General features: G+C 38.6%; 1 protein-coding gene across 1 annotated transcript in view; it reads right to left on the reverse strand.

The window, feature by feature from the left end:
- LOXL3 (lysyl oxidase like 3) overlaps positions 1–20063 on the reverse strand; it is a 427846-nt gene that overhangs the window by 118506 nt on the left and 289277 nt on the right. The window contains exons 5-6 of the mRNA XM_053700379.1: positions 10025–10244; positions 6602–6782 (exon numbers count right to left, since the gene is read on the reverse strand). Coding sequence (XP_053556354.1) covers positions 6602–6782; positions 10025–10244 — 401 coding nt within the window. The remainder of the gene's footprint in view (positions 1–6601; positions 6783–10024; positions 10245–20063) is intronic.

The following is a 20063-nucleotide window of genomic DNA, read 5'->3' on the forward strand; positions in this document are numbered from 1 at the left end:
CATAATACACCACCTATAGAAAGCGTGTTTTATATCCACTGCAGTGAGATACAACGATCAGTCTTTTTTAATTTATCTTTTTATCAGCTCCAGTTTACAGCGCGCAAAATATCGTAACAGATTCATTTTGTTACAACAAATACACTGCTTTGATAATTATCATACGTGATTGTTGTTTAAATTTTTGTATACAATGTAATTTAATATTTGCTTTTAGAATTCTTATGATTATTGATAGTAAACAATTATTCAAACATTTGACATTAGTTATTTGTCTATTATTTGTCTATTATACACGTTGGAAAAGTCAGGTTTATCTGACCACACACACATCACGTTTGAGGTTTTATTTTAAGCGTTTATTTACACGCAAGGACAATTATATTGGATAACACCATATCATATATATACTCACTATATAAACATATATTACATATAATTCTCAACTAGCTTTGAGCGCTCCCCTATACTGCTATTTATTCACTTTTTGTTATCGACACCTATTTGGAGGAACACTTGTCACTTTAGGGTGCAGCACAGTTGAGATTCTCACACGGAGGTGCACTCACTCACACCTTCTCTTTCACTTCAGTAGTAACTGGTGCCTCAGACAGTGTGCATATAACTGTATCATGTGACAGCCATCAGCTAATCACAGACTCATATACATATACACTGATCTCTTGCACAGGCTCAGTAGTAACTGGTGCATCAGACTGTGTGCATATAACTGTATCATGTGACAGCCATTAGTCAATCACAGACTCATATACGTATGCACTGATCTCTTGCACATGCTCAGTAGTAACTGGTGCATCAGACTGTGTGCATATAACTATCATGTGACAGCCATTAGTCAATCACAGACTCATATACGTATGCACTGATCTCTTGCACATGCTCAGTAGTAACTGGTGCATCAGACTGTGTGCATATAACTATCATGTGACAGCCATTAGTCAATCACAGATTGTGTATATGTTGGATAAATGGTGCCTACAGACTTGCTCGACACCAGGTTGCCACAAACCTTCGATTTGTAAAAAAAAAAGCAATATCTGTAAATCACAATAAAGCAAGTTATGCCTTTATGTTCATTTATTCATTTAATTTCACTGGTAGAAAATAACTGTTACTGACGCTGTTGGTCTTTTTAGTTTGTTCTGATGAAGGAGGATCATGGCTCTGTACGACAGGCCCATTACCCTGGAAGAAAGGTTAGCATTACAGGAAAAAAATTGTCTGGGACTTCAGGGGGGGGGAACAGTCTTTCATCCTGCAGAGCTGCAGTCAGCATACCCAAGATGAGCCGTCTCAAATGAGTGTCCTGGTAATTCTTCCAGCCCTTTGATGAAACCAAAGAGGACATTGAAAAACAGTGCCAAGTCTATAAAATCAAAATCATGCAAAAAGGTATCAGAGTCTGACTTGGTCCACCCCTGCTGCAGGGTAACCTTACAGGGCATTCTGGGGCTGTCTTCAATGCTCTACAGGGTAAGGAAGCCCTTCAGTACTCTTCAGTGGAAAGAGCACTCTTAGTCAGACCAGCAAGGTGGAATCCCAGGCCCACAGAGACTGGTCACCTGCTGCCAACCCAATCAGAGACCCTCAACTGATGTGTATGATGCCTTCTGACTGTTCTCCTTTAATTTGGCATGCCCTTCATAGCTAGCAATCCCCCCCCCCACACACACACACACACACACTGGGCCTAAGCAAATTCTGGGTACCATGAGGAGAGCAAGGATCATGTACAGAGGGAAGAAGGGTTATTGTATTATCAAAAACTCTAACTCAGCACAACTTTGGCTAAAGAAGCAGCAGCTAATGGTACCTCAACCCTACCAGAAGGCTCTCCTTAGCTTTGCCCATGCAATACCATGAGCAGGCCATATGGGAGTAATGTGCTCCACCAGCTGCCTGCTAAAGGCTTTCTTTTGGCCAGGTGTCACAGGAGACATTTGTAAATTTTGTCATTCTTGTGAGACTTGTCGGAGAGAAAAAGAGAGAGAAATAAAGATAGAGAAAAAAGAGAGAAAAAGAGAGAAAGAGAGAAAGAGAAAGAGAAAAAGAGAAAAAGAAAGAGAGAAAAAGAAAAAGAGAAAGAGAGAAAAAGAGAAAGAGAGACACGGAGCTTAGACAAGTTCACTGTAGTGAAAGACCTCCATCTTTTCACTAGAAAAGTCGTCCTCTCACAAGTTATGGCTAAGAATAAAATAAAAAATCTAAATCAATTAGAAACAGGGAAAATCACTGAAGAAGATGAGGCTACTCTAAATGCCCTTGAAAGTTTGATTAGTGAAGGTGAATTTGAAGACCTTACTAGCAATATCCCAACAACCTCTGAGAATACATGTAATAAGATCATAGATATCCCTCCACCAATCTCAACACCTAAATCAAGCTATATGCCACCATTGTCACTTGTGCCAGCAGTTAATCTCTTTGTAAAAGAGGTAGAAAAAGAAATTGAAAAATTACCAATTGATAGAATAATTAACGATAATCTATCTAGACATGAAAGAATTGCTTTACAGGAGCTTATGAACACTCCTGGGATCATAATCAAGCAAGCGGACAAGGGTGGCAATTTAGTCATAATGAATGAATCGAATTATGTTTCAGAAGTTAAAAAACAACTTAACAATAAAGAAGAGTATCAACTGCTTCATGAAAATCCGATTGTAAAAATACAGGGTGAATTGCTCCATATTCTAAATAGAGCAAGAAAGAATGGAATTATAAGTAAAAAAGAATTTGACTATCTATATGTGAATTTTCCTAAAGTTCCAGTCTTCTATTGTATCCCCAAATTACATAAGAATATGCAAGACCCTCCGGGTCGCCCCATAATTTCGGGGATTGGTAGTATAACTGAACACATTGGTAATTATGTAGACAGTTATTTAAAAACATTTGTATCATCATTACCTACATTTGTTCAAGATACCACTGACCTTTTACGTCAGTTAGATGGTATAGAAGTAGATGAAGAAACTATTCTAGTGTCAGATGTTGAGGCACTCTATTCCTCCATCCCACACATGCTAGGAATCCTAGCTGTACAACATTTTCTAGAATCAAGAGGTAAACAATATGATAAACATACTGAATTTTTGGTGGAATTATTGAAATTCATCTAGGAAAATAATGTGTTTAAATTTGATAACAAGTTCTATAAGCAAGTAAGAGGCACGGCGATGGGGGCTACTTGTGCCCCTTCCTATGCCTGCTTGCACCTAGGCCTATGGGAGCTTCTTATTGTGTTTGAAGAATTCAATGAATGGCTAGCATCTTCAGTATTAATATGGCGTTGTTATGTGGACGACATATTTATTCTTTGGAAAGGGTCACTAGATCTTCTAAAAGAATTTGTAGCCAATGTAAACAAGAATGACTAATATTTTTCTCACATATGACTACAGCACTACTGAATTGGCATTCTTGGATATAAAAATTAAGAAAGAGGGTAAAAAACTTACTACTGAAATCTATAGAAAAAGTACAGCTACTAATACATTATTACTCACCTCAAGCCATCATCCACCATCCCTTATTAAAGGGATCCCTATTGGACAATTTCTTAGGTTACGAAGAAATTGTTCCAGTAAAACAAAATGTAACTTTCATGCTGAAGAGATGTCTAATAGATTTAAAGCAAGAGGCTATTCAAAACGAAATGTAAAATATGCTAGGAATCGTGCACTTAAAACCAATAGAGATTCCCTATTGTTTGACAAAAAAAACTGACAACAGAGTGAGATTTGTTACAGAATATAATGGGCATTGGAACCAAGTCCATAATATACTTAACAATAAATGGCAATTTTTGCTGGTTGATGAAAATGTAAAAAATGTAGTGGGTGAATTCCCATCATTAGTTGCACGTAGGGCTCCCAATTTGAAAGATAAGTTGCTTAAGACTAAGAGCGACTTTACACGCAATCTTAAGGCAGAAAATTGGCTTGAAAAATGCCAAAAGTTACAGGGCTGCTTCCAATGTGGAAATTGTGTTTTCTGCAAGTTTATTGTAAAAACTAAACAGTTCAGCACTGGTTATAAAACATATGAGATCAGACAATTTATTAATTGTAAATCTGATAATGTTATCTATCTTTTATATTGTCCATGCCCATTATTTTACACAGGTAAAACAAAGAGAATTCTGAAAGATAGAATTACTGAACACCGTAGTAATGATATTGTCAATGCAAAAGAGGGAAATATAAACAGCAATACTGCACTACACTTTAAACTATGTCATAATTGTTCTATTGATTGTCTCAAAGTAATAGGGATCGAAAACTTCTCTTTACATGGCAGAGGAGGAGATATTGATAACTTGTTACTTAGAAAGGAAGTAGCATGGATCTATAGGTTGCAAACCCTGTCTCCAAGAGGATTAAATGAAAAATTAGACTTTGCCCCTTTTCTATAACAATGTAGCTTTGTATATTTTTCCAGTAATACAATAAAATAAAATAAATAAAATTGTTGCCTCTTAAGCATTATCTTTAAAATATTATATGGATATATAACTGTGGCATATTCTAATCCATATCTTAATTTATCTATATAGTTGTTCCTAATGCTCATTCATTTTTGCACCCATTTGTCCATTGATTAATAAATTAAATATTAATGTGCAAACAAATAGAGTTTTCCGTTTATTTAGTAGTGACATGGAATGGATCTGGATGTATAAAAGTCACCTGATCGTTGCTACTAAAACCACACTATTGATATTTCACCAATCCAAAATATGGGCTGTGCTTATAAGGACCGCACATGGAGTGCTAATGTAGACGCCCTGAGGAAGGCCCTATGACGCTTGGTCACGTGGGGGGTGAAACGGCCGTTGGCGTGTGACGTCATTTCTTGCAGCTGAGACCCGGCTTCTTGGTTCACTCGATGGATACCGCATAAAGTTTGTTTACAGCCATGGAGAAATAAATATGTCTTGGTTCCGGATAAACTATCCTAAGGACTCTGGATGTGGAGGATTCCTTAAATATAAGCAACCTGTTGTAATGTATTAACGGACTTACGAGTTCACACTTGATAAAATACTAAGCAGGTACACACGGAAAAAAGTGGTTTAAACTCCGATGCACCCTAATGCACACAGTGCAGGATTGGAACTGACATGTTACTATTTAGATACATGTGAGCAACAGTTTATATTGATACGTTGCAATATATATGTATCTTTATGTATGGCTGTAATTACGCATTTATTATTTATTTGAACATAGATCCCACTTGTTTCCATGGTAGCGATAACCTTTAAATATTTATATTGGTGCTACCCTCTGGTTGGAGAGTTGTTCATTTTCTATATAATGTGTAAATAAACGTAATGTATACAGTGGTTATACATAATTGTCTGCATGACATAATGGTATTATTTATCTGGCATAGATCCTCAGGTATATTTCTCATGATAACAGATTTCCAATAACAATTGGGTTATCCTCTGAGGTGTTGCCATGTATTTGTAACTATTATAATGCATGGATCCCCATTTGTTTTCCATGGTAGCAGTTTCCTGTGGGAGTGCAGGGCTACCCTCTGGTAGGGGTGTTGCAATTTAGTAATGTATTTGTAATTTACATATACCGAGTTAACCATATGCAAGCTGGCCAGCTTTTGTTTGTTTATTTTTATTATTCTACACAACAACATGAAATATGTTTTAAAATAATTTTTTGCACAGAATTATAATATTATGTTTGTAATCCGTACCAGGTTTCATTTAGGGGACCCAGCTGTTGTGTATTTTGCACCGGAGTGAGAATGAACAGAATGAATTTTCACTTTTTTGACTTATCCAAATATGAGTGATTGTTAGTTATTTCATACAAGTAACTTGAGTGCTGAAATCCCTGGCTTTATTGGGGACATGATATTGTTCCCCAGTGTTTCTCTCTGTTTTTTTTCGCTTTGAGAGATATATATATATATATATATATATATATATATATATATCTACACTTTTTTTTTTTTTTTTTTAAAAAGAGACTTAAGCTTTTATTTTTTTTTTGGGCTATAAATTAAATATCATTTTTCCAATAGGGGGGCTATTGGAAAAATATTTTATTCAAAGTTTTTTTTTTCCCCTTCATTTGGGCTGGGGGTTCAAGTGCGGTTGTGTACATATGGAGGAGCCTCCACTGTATGTAATGTATACACGTGATCTAGGAGGGGGTGATATGTAATGTATACACGTGATCTAGGAGGGGGTGATATTTAATGTATACACGTGATCTAGGAGGGGGTGATATTTAATGTATACACGTGATCTAGGAGGGGGTGATATGTAATTTATACACGTGATCTAGGAGGGGGTGATATGTAATTTATACACGTGATCTAGGAGGGGGTGATATGTAATGTATACACGTGATCTAGGAGGGGGTGATATGTAATGTATACACGTGATCTAGGAGGGGGTGATATGTAATGTATACACGTGATGTAGGAGGGGTGATATGTAATGTATGCACATGTAATCTAGGTGGGGGTTATATGTAATGTAAACAGAAATGAGAGATAAAACATTTCTTAGATGGAGATTAAATAAATACTAAATCACACTCACCCTGCCCCATGCGAGCGCCAGTCAGGGCTTCCTTAGCACTTCCAAAGCCAAGCTGCCTACAGACCACACTTGCAGCTTGTAGGTCCCATCGGTCATCACACACTGTCCCCCACTGACCCTTCTTCAGCACCTCCACACGTCCCTCCCCAGGCCGAGCTCCTCCTTTTAGACGGATATTTTCCTAATTAGAGAGGTGTAAATTTAGTTATAAAATACATTCTGGTCTCGCCCACAGAATACACACAACACACCCTGTCAGTCACTGCTCCCATCGTACACAGAATACAGTCAGTCACTGCTCCCATCCTACACACAATACAGTCAGTCACTGCTCCCATCCTACACACAATACAGTCAGTCACTGCTCCCATCCTACACACAATACAGTCAGTCACTGCTCCCATCCTACACACAATACAGTCAGTCACTGCTCCCATCCTACACACAATACAGTCAATCATTGCTCCCATCCTACACACAATACAGTCAGTCACTGCTCCCATCCTACACAAAATACAGTCAGTCACTGCTCCCATCCTACACACACTACAGTCAGTCACTGCTCTCATCCTACACACAATACAGTCAGTCACTGCTCCCATCCTACACACAATACAGTCAGTCACTGCTCCCATCCTACACACAATACAGTCAGGCACTGCTCCCATCCTACACACAATACAGTCAGTCACTGCTCCCATCCTACACACAATACAGTCAGTCACTGCTCCCATCCTACACACAATACAGTCAGTCACTGCTCCCATCCTACACACAATACAGTCAGTCACTGCTCCCATCCTACACACAATACAGTCAGTCACTGCTGACATCATACACACAATACAGTCAGTCACTGCTCCCATCCTACACACACTACAGTCTGTCACTGCTCCCATCCTACACACAATACAGTCTGTCACTGCTCCCATCCTACACACAATACAGTCAGTCACTGCTCCCATCATACACACAATACAGTCAGTCACTGCTCCCATCATACACACAATACAGTCTGTCACTGCTCCCATCCTACACACAATACAGTCTGTCACTGCTCCCATCATACACACACTACAGTCAGTCACTGCTCCCATCCTACTCACAATACAGTCAGTCACTGCTCCCATCATACACACAATACAGTCTGTCACTGCTCCCATCATACACACAATACAGTCAGTCACTGCTCCCATCATACACACACTACAGTCAGTCACTGCTCCCATCATACACACACTACAGTTAGTCACTGCTCCCATCATACACACAATACAGTCAGTCACTGCTGACATCATACACACAATACAGTCAGTCACTGCTGACATCATACACACAATACAGTCTGTCACTGCTCCCATCCTACACACAATACAGTCTGTCACTGCTCCCATCATACACACACTACAGTCAGTCACTGCTCCCATCCTACTCACAATACAGTCAGTCACTGCTCCCATCCTAAACACAATACAGTCAGTCACTGCTCCCATCCTACACACAATACAGTCAGTCACTGCTCCCATCATACACACAATACAGTCAGTCACTGCTCCCATCCAACACACAATACAGTCAGTCACTGCTCCCATCCTACACACACTACAGTTAGTCACTGCTCCCATCCTACACACAATACAGTCAGTCACTGCTCCCATCCTACACACAATACAGTCAGTCACTGCTCCCATCATACACACAATACAGTCAGTCACTGCTCCCATCCTACACACAATACAGTCAGTCACTGCTCCCATCATACACACAATACAGTCAGTCACTGCTCCCATCCTACACACAATACAGTCAGTCACTGCTGACATCATACACACAATACAGTCAGTCACTGCTCCCATCATACACACAATACAGTCAGTCACTGCTCCCATCCTACACACACTACAGTCAGTCACTGCTCCCATCATACACACAATACAGTCTGTCACTGCTCCCATCATACACACTACAGTCAGTCACTGCTCCCATCATACACACACTACAGTCAGTCACTGCTCCCATCATACACACAATACAGTCAGTCACTGCTCCCATCATACACACACTACAGTTAGTCACTGCTCCCATCATACACACAATACAGTCAGTCACTGCACCCATCCTACACACTACAGTCAGTCACTGCTGACATCATACACACAATACAGTCAGTCACTGCTGACATCATACACACAATACAGTCTGTCACTGCTCCCATCCTACACACAATACAGTCTGTCACTGCTCCCATCATACACACACTACAGTCAGTCACTGCTCCCATCCTACTCACAATACAGCCAGTCACTGCTCCCATCCTAAACACAATACAGTCAGTCACTGCTTCCATCCTACACACAATACAGTCAGTCACTGCTCCCATCATACACACAATACAGTCAGTCACTGCTCCCATCCTACACACAATACAGTCAGTCACTGCTCCCATCCTACACACACTACAGTTAGTCACTGCTCCCATCCTACACACACTACAGTCAGTCACTGCTCCCATCCTACACACAATACAGTCAGTCACTGCTCCCATCATACACACAATACAGTCAGTCACTGCTCCCATCCTACACACAATACAGTCAGTCACTGCTCCCATCATACACACACTACAGTCAGTCACTGCTCCCATCCTACACACACTACAGTCAGTCACTGCTGACATCATACACACACTACAGTCAGTCACTGCTGACATCATACACACACTACAGTCAGTCACTGCTCCCATCATACACACACTACAGTCAGTCACTGCTGACATCATACACACAATACAGTCAGTCACTGCTCCCATCCTACACACAATAAAGTCAGTCACTGCTCCCATCATACACACAATACAGTCAGTCACTGCTCCCATCATACACACACTACAGTTAGTCACTGCTCCCATCATACACACAATACAGTCAGTCACTGCTGACATCATACACACAATACAGTCAGTCACTGCTGACATCATACACACAATACAGTCAGTCACTGCTCCCATCCTACACACAATACAGTCAGTCACTGCTGACATCATACACACAATACAGTCAGTCACTGCTCCCATCATACACACAATACAGTCTGTCACTGCTCCCATCCTACACACAATACAGTCTGTCACTGCTCCCATCCTACACACAATACAGTCAGTCACTGCTCCCATCATACACACAATACAGTCAGTCACTGCACCCATCCTACACACTACAGTCAGTCACTGCTCCCATCATACACACAATACAGTCAGTCACTGCTGACATCATACACACAATACAGTCAGTCACTGCTGACATCATACACACAATACAGTCAGTCACTGCTGACATCATACACACAATACAGTCAGTCACTGCTGACATCATACACACAACACACACTGTAACCACTAGTACCAGGTTATAACTAGTTACTGACCTCTTGTTGAAGTTGGTTTACTTTCTTTTTTTTGGGTGGAGGTGGCCCGCTGACTCCTGGTTTCACTGTGCAGCTCACCACAACCGGTGACCCCCCATGACACTGGGCCGTGCTGTTCACTTTGTAGAACTCCATAGGACAAAGAGACAGGTGAACCTCATTGCCCCCGCAGCGCACTGAGTGCAGTCGGTATGAGGGCTGATGCTTCTCCAAATACAGCCTAATGATGATAACACATTGTGAGCATAGGGCCAGGGTACTGAGCTCTTGACAGGAGCAGAGAAGTGAATAAACTACAGCTCAAAAATCACATATATACATATATATATATATATATATATATATATATACATACATACATACATACATACATACATACATACACACACACACACACACACACAGCCAATCACACATGCACACACACGTATACACACAATCACACATGCACACACACGTATACACACAATCACACAGCCAATCACACATTCACACACACACAGCCAATCACACATGCACACACAGCCAATCACACATGCACGCACACACAGCCAATCACACATGCACGCACACACAGCCAATCCCACATGCACACACACAGCCAATCACACATGCACACACACTTATACACCCAATCACACAGCCAATCACACATGCGCACACACACTTATACACACAATCACACAGCCAATCACACAGCCAATCACACATGCACACACACTTATACACACAATCACACAGCCAATCACACATTATTATTATTATTCTTTATTTATAAAGCGCCAACAGATTCTGCAGCGCTGCCCATGGGTACAAGGATAACAGTACAATGGAGAAACAATACAATAAGACAAAATTTTACAGACAAAAACAGGGGGAATTGAGGGCCCTATTCCCGTGGTATCTTACAATCTAGATGGGTAGGAGGATGGGAAACAGGAGGTGGGGACTGCAGAGGTGAGAATGATATTAGTGAGGAGATAGAGGGCAGCTGTTAGTTAAGTGAAGTTAGTATGTTAATAAGTCGGGTGATAAGCTTCCCTGAACAGAAAGGTCTTTAGGGAATGTTTAAAGGAGGAGAGGTTAGGGGCAAGTCTGACAGCACGAGGAAGTGCGTTCCACAGGGTTGGTGCCGCACAAGAGAAGTCCTGTAATCTAGCATGAGAGGAGGTGATGGTAGAGGATGCAAGAAGCAGGTCGTTGTTGGATCTTAGGGGACGGGCAGGAGTATATTTGTTGATGAGTGAGGACAGGTAGGGTGGGGCAGCATTGGTGAGGGCTTTGTAGGTCAGGGTGAGAATTTTGAATTTAACTCTGTTGTGAACGGGGAGCCAGTGAAGGGACTCACAGAGCGTCGAGAGAGGTGGATTAGTCTGGCAGATGCATTTAGGATGGATTGGAGGGGAGAGAGGCGGGAGAGAGGGAGGCCAGTTAGTAAGTTGTTACAGTAGTCAAGTTGGGAAATTTCCAGGGAGTGGATTAGCTGTTTAGTAGTTTCAGCACTTAGAAACGGACAAATTTTGGAGATAATGCGTAGGTGGTTGCGGCAGGATGAAGAGAGCAATTGGATGTGGGAAATGAAGGACAGATTTGAGTCAAGCGTGACTCCAAGGCAGCAGACTTGGGGTGATGGGGAGATAGTGGTGCCGCCAACAGTGAGGGAAAAATTAGAAACTGGAGTAGAGTTAGAGGGGGGGAATTATAAGTAGTTCGGTCTTGGACATGTTTATACTTAGGTGGTGAGAGGCCATCCAGGAGGAAATGCCAGATAAGCAGTCGCTGATGTGAGAATTGACAGAAGGAGAGAGTGCAGGGTGGAAAGGTAGATCTGGGTATCGTCAGCATAGAGATGATAGCTGAAGCCATAGCTGTTGATACACACTTATACACACAATCACACAGCCAATCACACATGCACACACACACTTATACACCCAATCACACATGCACACACACACTTATACACCCAATCACACAGCCAATCACACATGCACACACACACTTATGCACACAATCACACAGCCAATCACACATGCACACACACACTTATACACCCAATCACACAGCCAATCACACATGCACACACACACTTATACACATAATCACACAGCCAATCACACATGCACACACACACTTATACACATAATCACACAGCCAATCACACATGCACACACACACTTATACACATAATCACACAGCCAATCAAACATGCACACACACACTTATACACATAATCACACAGCCAATCACACATGCACACACACACTTATACACACAATCACACAGCCAATCAAACATGCACACACACACTTATACACACAATCACACAGCCAATCACACATGCACACACACACTTATACACATAATCACACAGCCAATCAAACATGCACACACACACTTATACACACAATCACACAGCCAATCACACATGCACACACACACACACACACTTATACACATAATCACACAGCCAATCACACATGCACACACACACTTATACACACAATCACACAGCCAATCACACATGCACACACACACTTATACACACAATCACACAGCCAATCACACATAAACACACACTTATACACATAATCACACAGCCAATCACACATACACACACACTTATACACACAATCACACAACCAATCACACATGCACACACACACTTATACACACAATCACACAGCCAATCAAACATGCACACACACACTTACACACACAATCACACAGCAAATCACACATGCACACACACACTTATACACCCAATAACAGCCAATCACACATGCGCACACACACTTATACACATAATCACACAGCCAATCACACATGCACACACACACACTTAAACACACAATCACACATGCACACACACACTTATACACACAATCACACAGCCAATCACACATGCACACACACACTTATACACACAATCACACAGCCAATCACACATGCACACACACACTTATACACATAATCACACAGCCAATCACACATGCATACACACACTTATACACACAATCACACAGCCAATCACACACACACACAATCACACAGCCAATCACACATGCACACACACACACACTTATACACACAATCACACAGCCAATCAAACATGCACACACACACTTATACACACAATCACACAGCCAATCACACATGCACACACACACTTATACACACAATCACACAGCCAATCACACATGCACACACACACACACTTATACACACAATCACACAGCCAATCACACATGCACACACACACACACACACTTATACACACAATCACACAGCCAATCAAACATGCACACACACACTTATACACACAATCACACAGCCAATCACACATGCACACACACACTTATACACACAATCACACAGCCAATCACACATGCGCACACACACTTATACACATAATCACACAGCCAATCACACATGCACACACACACACTTAAACACACAATCACACAGCCAATCACACATGCACACACACACTTATACACACAATCACACAGCCAATCACACATGCACACACACACTTATACACATAATCACACAGCCAATCACACATGCATACACACACTTATACACACAATCACACAGCCAATCACACACAATCACACAGCCAATCACACATGCACACACACACACACACTTATACACACAATCACACAGCCAATCACACACACAATTACACTTATACACACAATCACACAGCCAATCACACATGCACACACACACTTATACACACAATCACACAGCCAATCACACATGCGCACACACACTTATGCACACAATCACACAGCCAATCACACATGCACACACACACTTATACAGCCAATCACACAGCCAATCACACATGCACACACACACTTATACACACAATCACACAGCCAATCACACATGCACACACACACTTATACACACAATCACACAGCCAATCACACATGCACACACACACACTTATACACATAATCACACAGCCAATCACACATGCACACACACACACTTATACACATAATCACACAGCCAATCACACATGCACACACACACACTTATACACACAATCACACCGCCAATCACACACACACAATCACACAGCCAATCGCATACACAATCACACTTATACACACAATCACACAGCCAATCACACATGCACACACACACTTATACACACAATCACACAGCCAATCACACACACACAATCAAACACACCCATACGCTGTCGGCAGTTATCATTGCACCAGCAGTTCTTGTGAACTGCTGGTGCAATGCCGCCCCCTGCAGATTTGTGGCCAATCGGCCACTAGCAGGTGGTGTCAATCAACCAGATCGTATTCGATCAGGTTGATTTCTGTCCCTGGCCTTAGAGCAGGAAGAAAAGTTATGGAGCAGCGGTCTTTAGAAAAAAGGGGCCTCAAGCTCCATACGGAGCTTGATAAATATTCCCCTATAAGTGGCCTTTGGGTTTTTGGATCCTATATGCATAATTTTGCTCTTGGTAATATTAAACTTCAGATCCTATTTATTTGACCAGTCCTCTAGTTTATTAATATCACAGTTCATTTGATCAACTCCTCCTGGAACATCTACCCTGTTACAAATGTTTGTACCATCAGCAAACCTTCCCCACTTCCACTATCACTTATGAACATGTTAAACAAAACAGGCCCACGAACTGACCCTTGGGGAACACCACTAGTAACTGACGCCTCATTTGAATGTTCTCCATTAATTGAAACCCTCTGTCTATCTTTAAGCCAGCATTCTACCCACTTAATCTTAGCATCTATTCCAAGGCAATACATTTTGTGAATAAGTTTGTTGTGTGGGACGGTGTCAAATGATTTGCTAAAGTCTAGATATGCAACATCTACAGTTCCTCCCTGGTCTATTAATTTAGTTACATGGTCAAAGAAATCAATTAGATTAGTCTGACATGATCTTCCAGCAGTGAAACCACGCTGTCCTTTGTCTTCTAAGTTGTTTGTCTGAATGAAAGATACAAGTCTTTCCTTTAAAAGAGTTTCCATTAATTTCCCAGCAATTGAGGTCAAACTGACTGGCCTATAGTTAGCAGAATCTTCCCTACTACCCTTTTTATGAAGAGGAACTACATTGGCAATTTTCCAGTCTTTTGGAACAACTCCTGTTAGAAGTGACTGATTAAATAAATCAGCTAATGGAGTAGCTATTATGGATCAAAGTTCTCTTAGAACCCTTGGATGAATATTATCTGGACCCACAGATTATTTACTTTTATTTTTAGTAAAGCCCTTGAAACCTTTTCCTCTGTAATAAGAAAAGTACTACTCACATTATTATTTACAGTAACATCACTTAATAGAATCTCACTATCTTTACCATCTGTTGTAAAGACTGAACAAAAGTAATCATTTAAATAGTTTGCTATTTGTTTATCTTCTTCCACTACACTCTCGTAAGCTAAGCGGATGATACTCCTTAAACTAAAAAGATAGGGAAGTCGAAGTAGCCTTCTGCTCTTTACGCTTCCCCGAATAGACAGAGGAAGATTGCCTAAACTCCTTAGTAGCCTGAAGATAGAACTTCAAGGCGCGAACCACATCCAAATTGTAAAGTAAGCGTTCCTTCAATGAAGAAGGATTAGGACACAAGAAAAGAACCACAATCTCCTGATTGATGTTGCGATCTGACACAACCTTAGGAAGAAAACCTAATTTAGTACTTAAAACTGACTTATCTGCATGAAAAATCAGATAAGGGGCTTACATTGCAAAGCATATATCTCAGAAACTCTGCACACAGAGGCAATAGCCAATAGAAAGAGAACCTTCCAAGATAATTTAATGTCAATGGAATGTATAGGCTCAAATGGAACCTGTTGCAAAACCCGAAGAACAAGATTTAGGCTCCAAGGAGGAGCCCCAGATCTAAACACAGGTCTGATCCTAATCAGAGCCTTAAAGTACTGCACGTCTGGAAGCTCAGCCAATCTCTTGTGCAATAAAACCAACAGGGCAGAAAACTGTCCCCTCAGTTAACTTGCAGAAATGCCATTCTCCAGCCCATCCTGGAGAAAAGATAAGATCCTGGCAACCTTAACTCTGTGCCAGGAAAAACCACGCTCTTCACACCAGAATAAGTAGGTCCTCCACACCTTGTGGTAGATATGCAGAGTAAATGGTTTACGAGCTTGAATAAGAGTATCAATGACACTCTCAAAGAAACCTCTCTTGGCTAAGACTAAGCATTCAATCTCCATGCAGTCAGCCTTAGAGAATCTAGATTTTGATGAACAAATGGAACTTGTATCAGCAGGTCTCTGTGACAAGGTAACTTCCATGGAGGAGATGAGGACATCCCTCTAAATCCTCGAACCATGTCCTTCGCGGCTACGATGGAGCAATCAGGATTACCGATACCCGCTCCTGCTTGATGTGGGCCACCACTCGAGGAAGAAGCGGTAATGGAGGAAAAAAGATATGAGTTTGAACCTCCAGGGCACTGCTAGTGCATCTATTAGATCCGCTTGGGGATCCCTCAACCTCGAGCCATACCTGGGAAGCTTGGTATTGAGACGGGACGCCATGAGATCTATCTCCAGCGTCCCCCACTTGCTGCATATCTCTGCAAACACCTCGGACTGGAGAGACCATTCCCCTGGATGGAAGGATTGCCTGCTGAGAAAATCCGCCTCCCAGTTGTCCACACCCGGAATGTGGATTGCTGAAAATGAACAGCTGTGGGCCTCTGCCCACTCCAGAATCTGAGATACTTCCATCATCACCAAGGAATTCTTGTTCCCCCCTCATGGTTGATGTAAGCCACCAAGGTTATATTGTCTGATTGGAATCTGATAAACTGGGACAAACCCAGAAGTGGCCAAGCCTTCAAGATTGCCCGTAGTTCCAAAAATCTTTCTCTGTGAATACAATCACAAAAAACAAAGGCGCCTCCTAGTGTGATACTGTGGATATGAACGGAAAGATGAATATAAGCTGAATGGATACTCACAAGTGGAGCAGCACCCAAATGTGCTAAGTCAAGTGTATTGGGAATTTGCAGTGTCCCAGCTCACTGTATCAGCATCAGTGCCGGTATCCGTGAAGTCCTCAGTGGATATAAACAAGCTCAGACTCTCATAATAATGTTAAAATAGACCACAATTTAATGGCAAATAAAAGTCAGATATCAGCCATATGACTCTGATATTAAAAAGGACAGAATGCAACGCGTTTCTCAGACTACTGTCTGTTTCATCAGGCTTCTGTTCAAGAAATGAGAGCTCTGGCTTATAAAGCAACAAAAAACCAATCCATGTGTGTTATTAGCACACACCCCCATCAGGTGTGAAAATACTAAATTAGTCCCATTAGACAACTGGTGAGGGTGTGTCAAACCTATTCCACAATTGTAACTCTTAGAGTAGCACTCTCATGCAATACCATTGGTAATAACCATATAGGCTTATTCAATTACAGCTTTAAAACATTTACCATATGGGAGTATCATGTCAGCACACTATGTTTTATATTAAATATATGACTTGTATATCTATTTCTAGGTTGTGATGTTAAATATATTTCTGAGGAGTCCTATTAGGTTTATTCCACCCAAATCAGGCTACCTTTACCTGTATTTTTACTTAAAATAGCACAGTTTGCTAAATGAGGAAAAGAAAATGAAATGAGTATGCTAATAAATAAAAACCAAATGTTTATATATATATATATATAATAGTATGTATTCTATGTTATCCATTGTATTTATACAGTATATATATATATATAATAGTATGTATTCTATGTTATCCAGTGTATTCATACAGTATATATATATATAATAGTATGTATTCTATGTTATCCAGTGTATTTATACAGTATATATATATATATATATATATATATATATATAATAGTATGTATTCTATGTTATCCAGTGTATTTATACAGTATATATATATATATATATATATATATATATATATATATATATATATATAATAGTATGTATTCTATGTTATCCAGTGTATTTATACAGTATATATATATATATAATAGTATGTATTCTATGTTATCCAGTGTATTTATACAGTATATATATATATATATAATAGTATGTATTCTATGTTATCCAGTGTATTTATACAGTATATATATATATATAATAGTATGTATTCTATGTTATCCAGTGTATTTATACAGTATATATATATATATATATAATAGTATGTATTCTATGTTATCCAGTGCATTTATACAGTATATATATATATATATATATATATATATATATATATATATAATAGTATGTATTCTATGTTATCCAGTGTATTTATACAGTATATATATATATATATATATATAATAGTATGTATTCTATGTTATCCAGTGTATTTATACAGTATATATATATATATATATATATATATATATATTAGTATGTATTCTATGTTATCCAGTGTATTTATACAGTATATATATATATATATATATATATATATATATATATATATATATATATATATATATATATAATAGTATGTATTCTATGTTATCCAGTGTATTTATACAGTATATATATATAATAGTATGTATTCTATGTTATCCAGTGTATTTATACAGTATATATATATATATATATATATATATATATATATATATATATATATATATATATATATATATATATATATATAATAGTATGTATTCTATGTTATCCAGTGTATTTATACAGTATATATATATATATATATATATATATATATATATATATATATATATGTATAATAGTATGTATTCTATGTTATCCAGTGTATTTATACAGTATATATATATATATAATAGTATGTATTCTATGTTATCCAGTGTATTTATACAGTATATATATATATATATATATATATATATATATATATATATATATATATAATAGTATGTATTCTATGTTATCCAGTGTATTTATACAGTATATATATATATATATATATATATATATATATATATAATAGTATGTATTCTATGTTATCCAGTGTATTTATACAGTATATATATATATATATGTATAATAGTATGTATTCTATGTTATCCAGTGTATTTATACAGTATATATATATAATAGTATGTATTCTATGTTATCCAGTGTATTTATACAGTATATATATATATATATATATATATATATATATATATATAATAGTATGTATTCTATGTTATCCAGTGTATTTATACAGTATATATATATATAATAGTATGTATTCTATGTTATCCAGTGTATTTATACAGTATATATATATATAATAGTATGTATTCTATGTTATCCAGTGTATTTATACAGTATATATATATATATATATATATATATATAGTCTATATCCAATAAAGGACTGCACTCACTGGATTTAGTTTCAGAAACCTTCAAATCTTTATTGTGGTAACGTTTCGGGGTTCGCAGACCCCTTCCTCAGACCAGACAACAGTGCAAGTGAACAAAGTGTGCAATATATAGCACTAGCCCCACCCATCACAAACATCAAAATTGCGCCAAAAATCCATCACCATGGTAACACACAAACAAGGCCCCATGACCATACCACCAGAAAACACAATCAAAATACAAAATAAAATTAAAGATTTGAAGGTTTCTGAAACTAAATCCAGTGAGTGCAGTCCTTTATTGGATATAGACTGTATACTTGTTTGACTTTGCACCCTGGTTGATGACTACACAGCATTGGGAGTGCAGACACACACGGAGGATATATATATATATATATATATATATATATATATATATATATATATATATAATAGTATGTATTCTATGTTATCCAGTGTATTTATACAGTATATATATATATATATATATATATATATATATATATATATATATATAATAGTATGTATTCTATGTTATCCAGTGTATTTATACAGTATATATATATATATATAATAGTATGTATTCTATGTTATCCAGTGTATTTATACAGTATATATATATATATATATATGTATAATAGTATGTATTCTATGTTATCCAGTGTATTTATACAGTATATATA

Source organism: Bombina bombina, chromosome 2, assembly GCF_027579735.1.
Source record: "Bombina bombina isolate aBomBom1 chromosome 2, aBomBom1.pri, whole genome shotgun sequence".
NCBI lineage: Eukaryota > Metazoa > Chordata > Amphibia > Anura > Bombinatoridae > Bombina > Bombina bombina.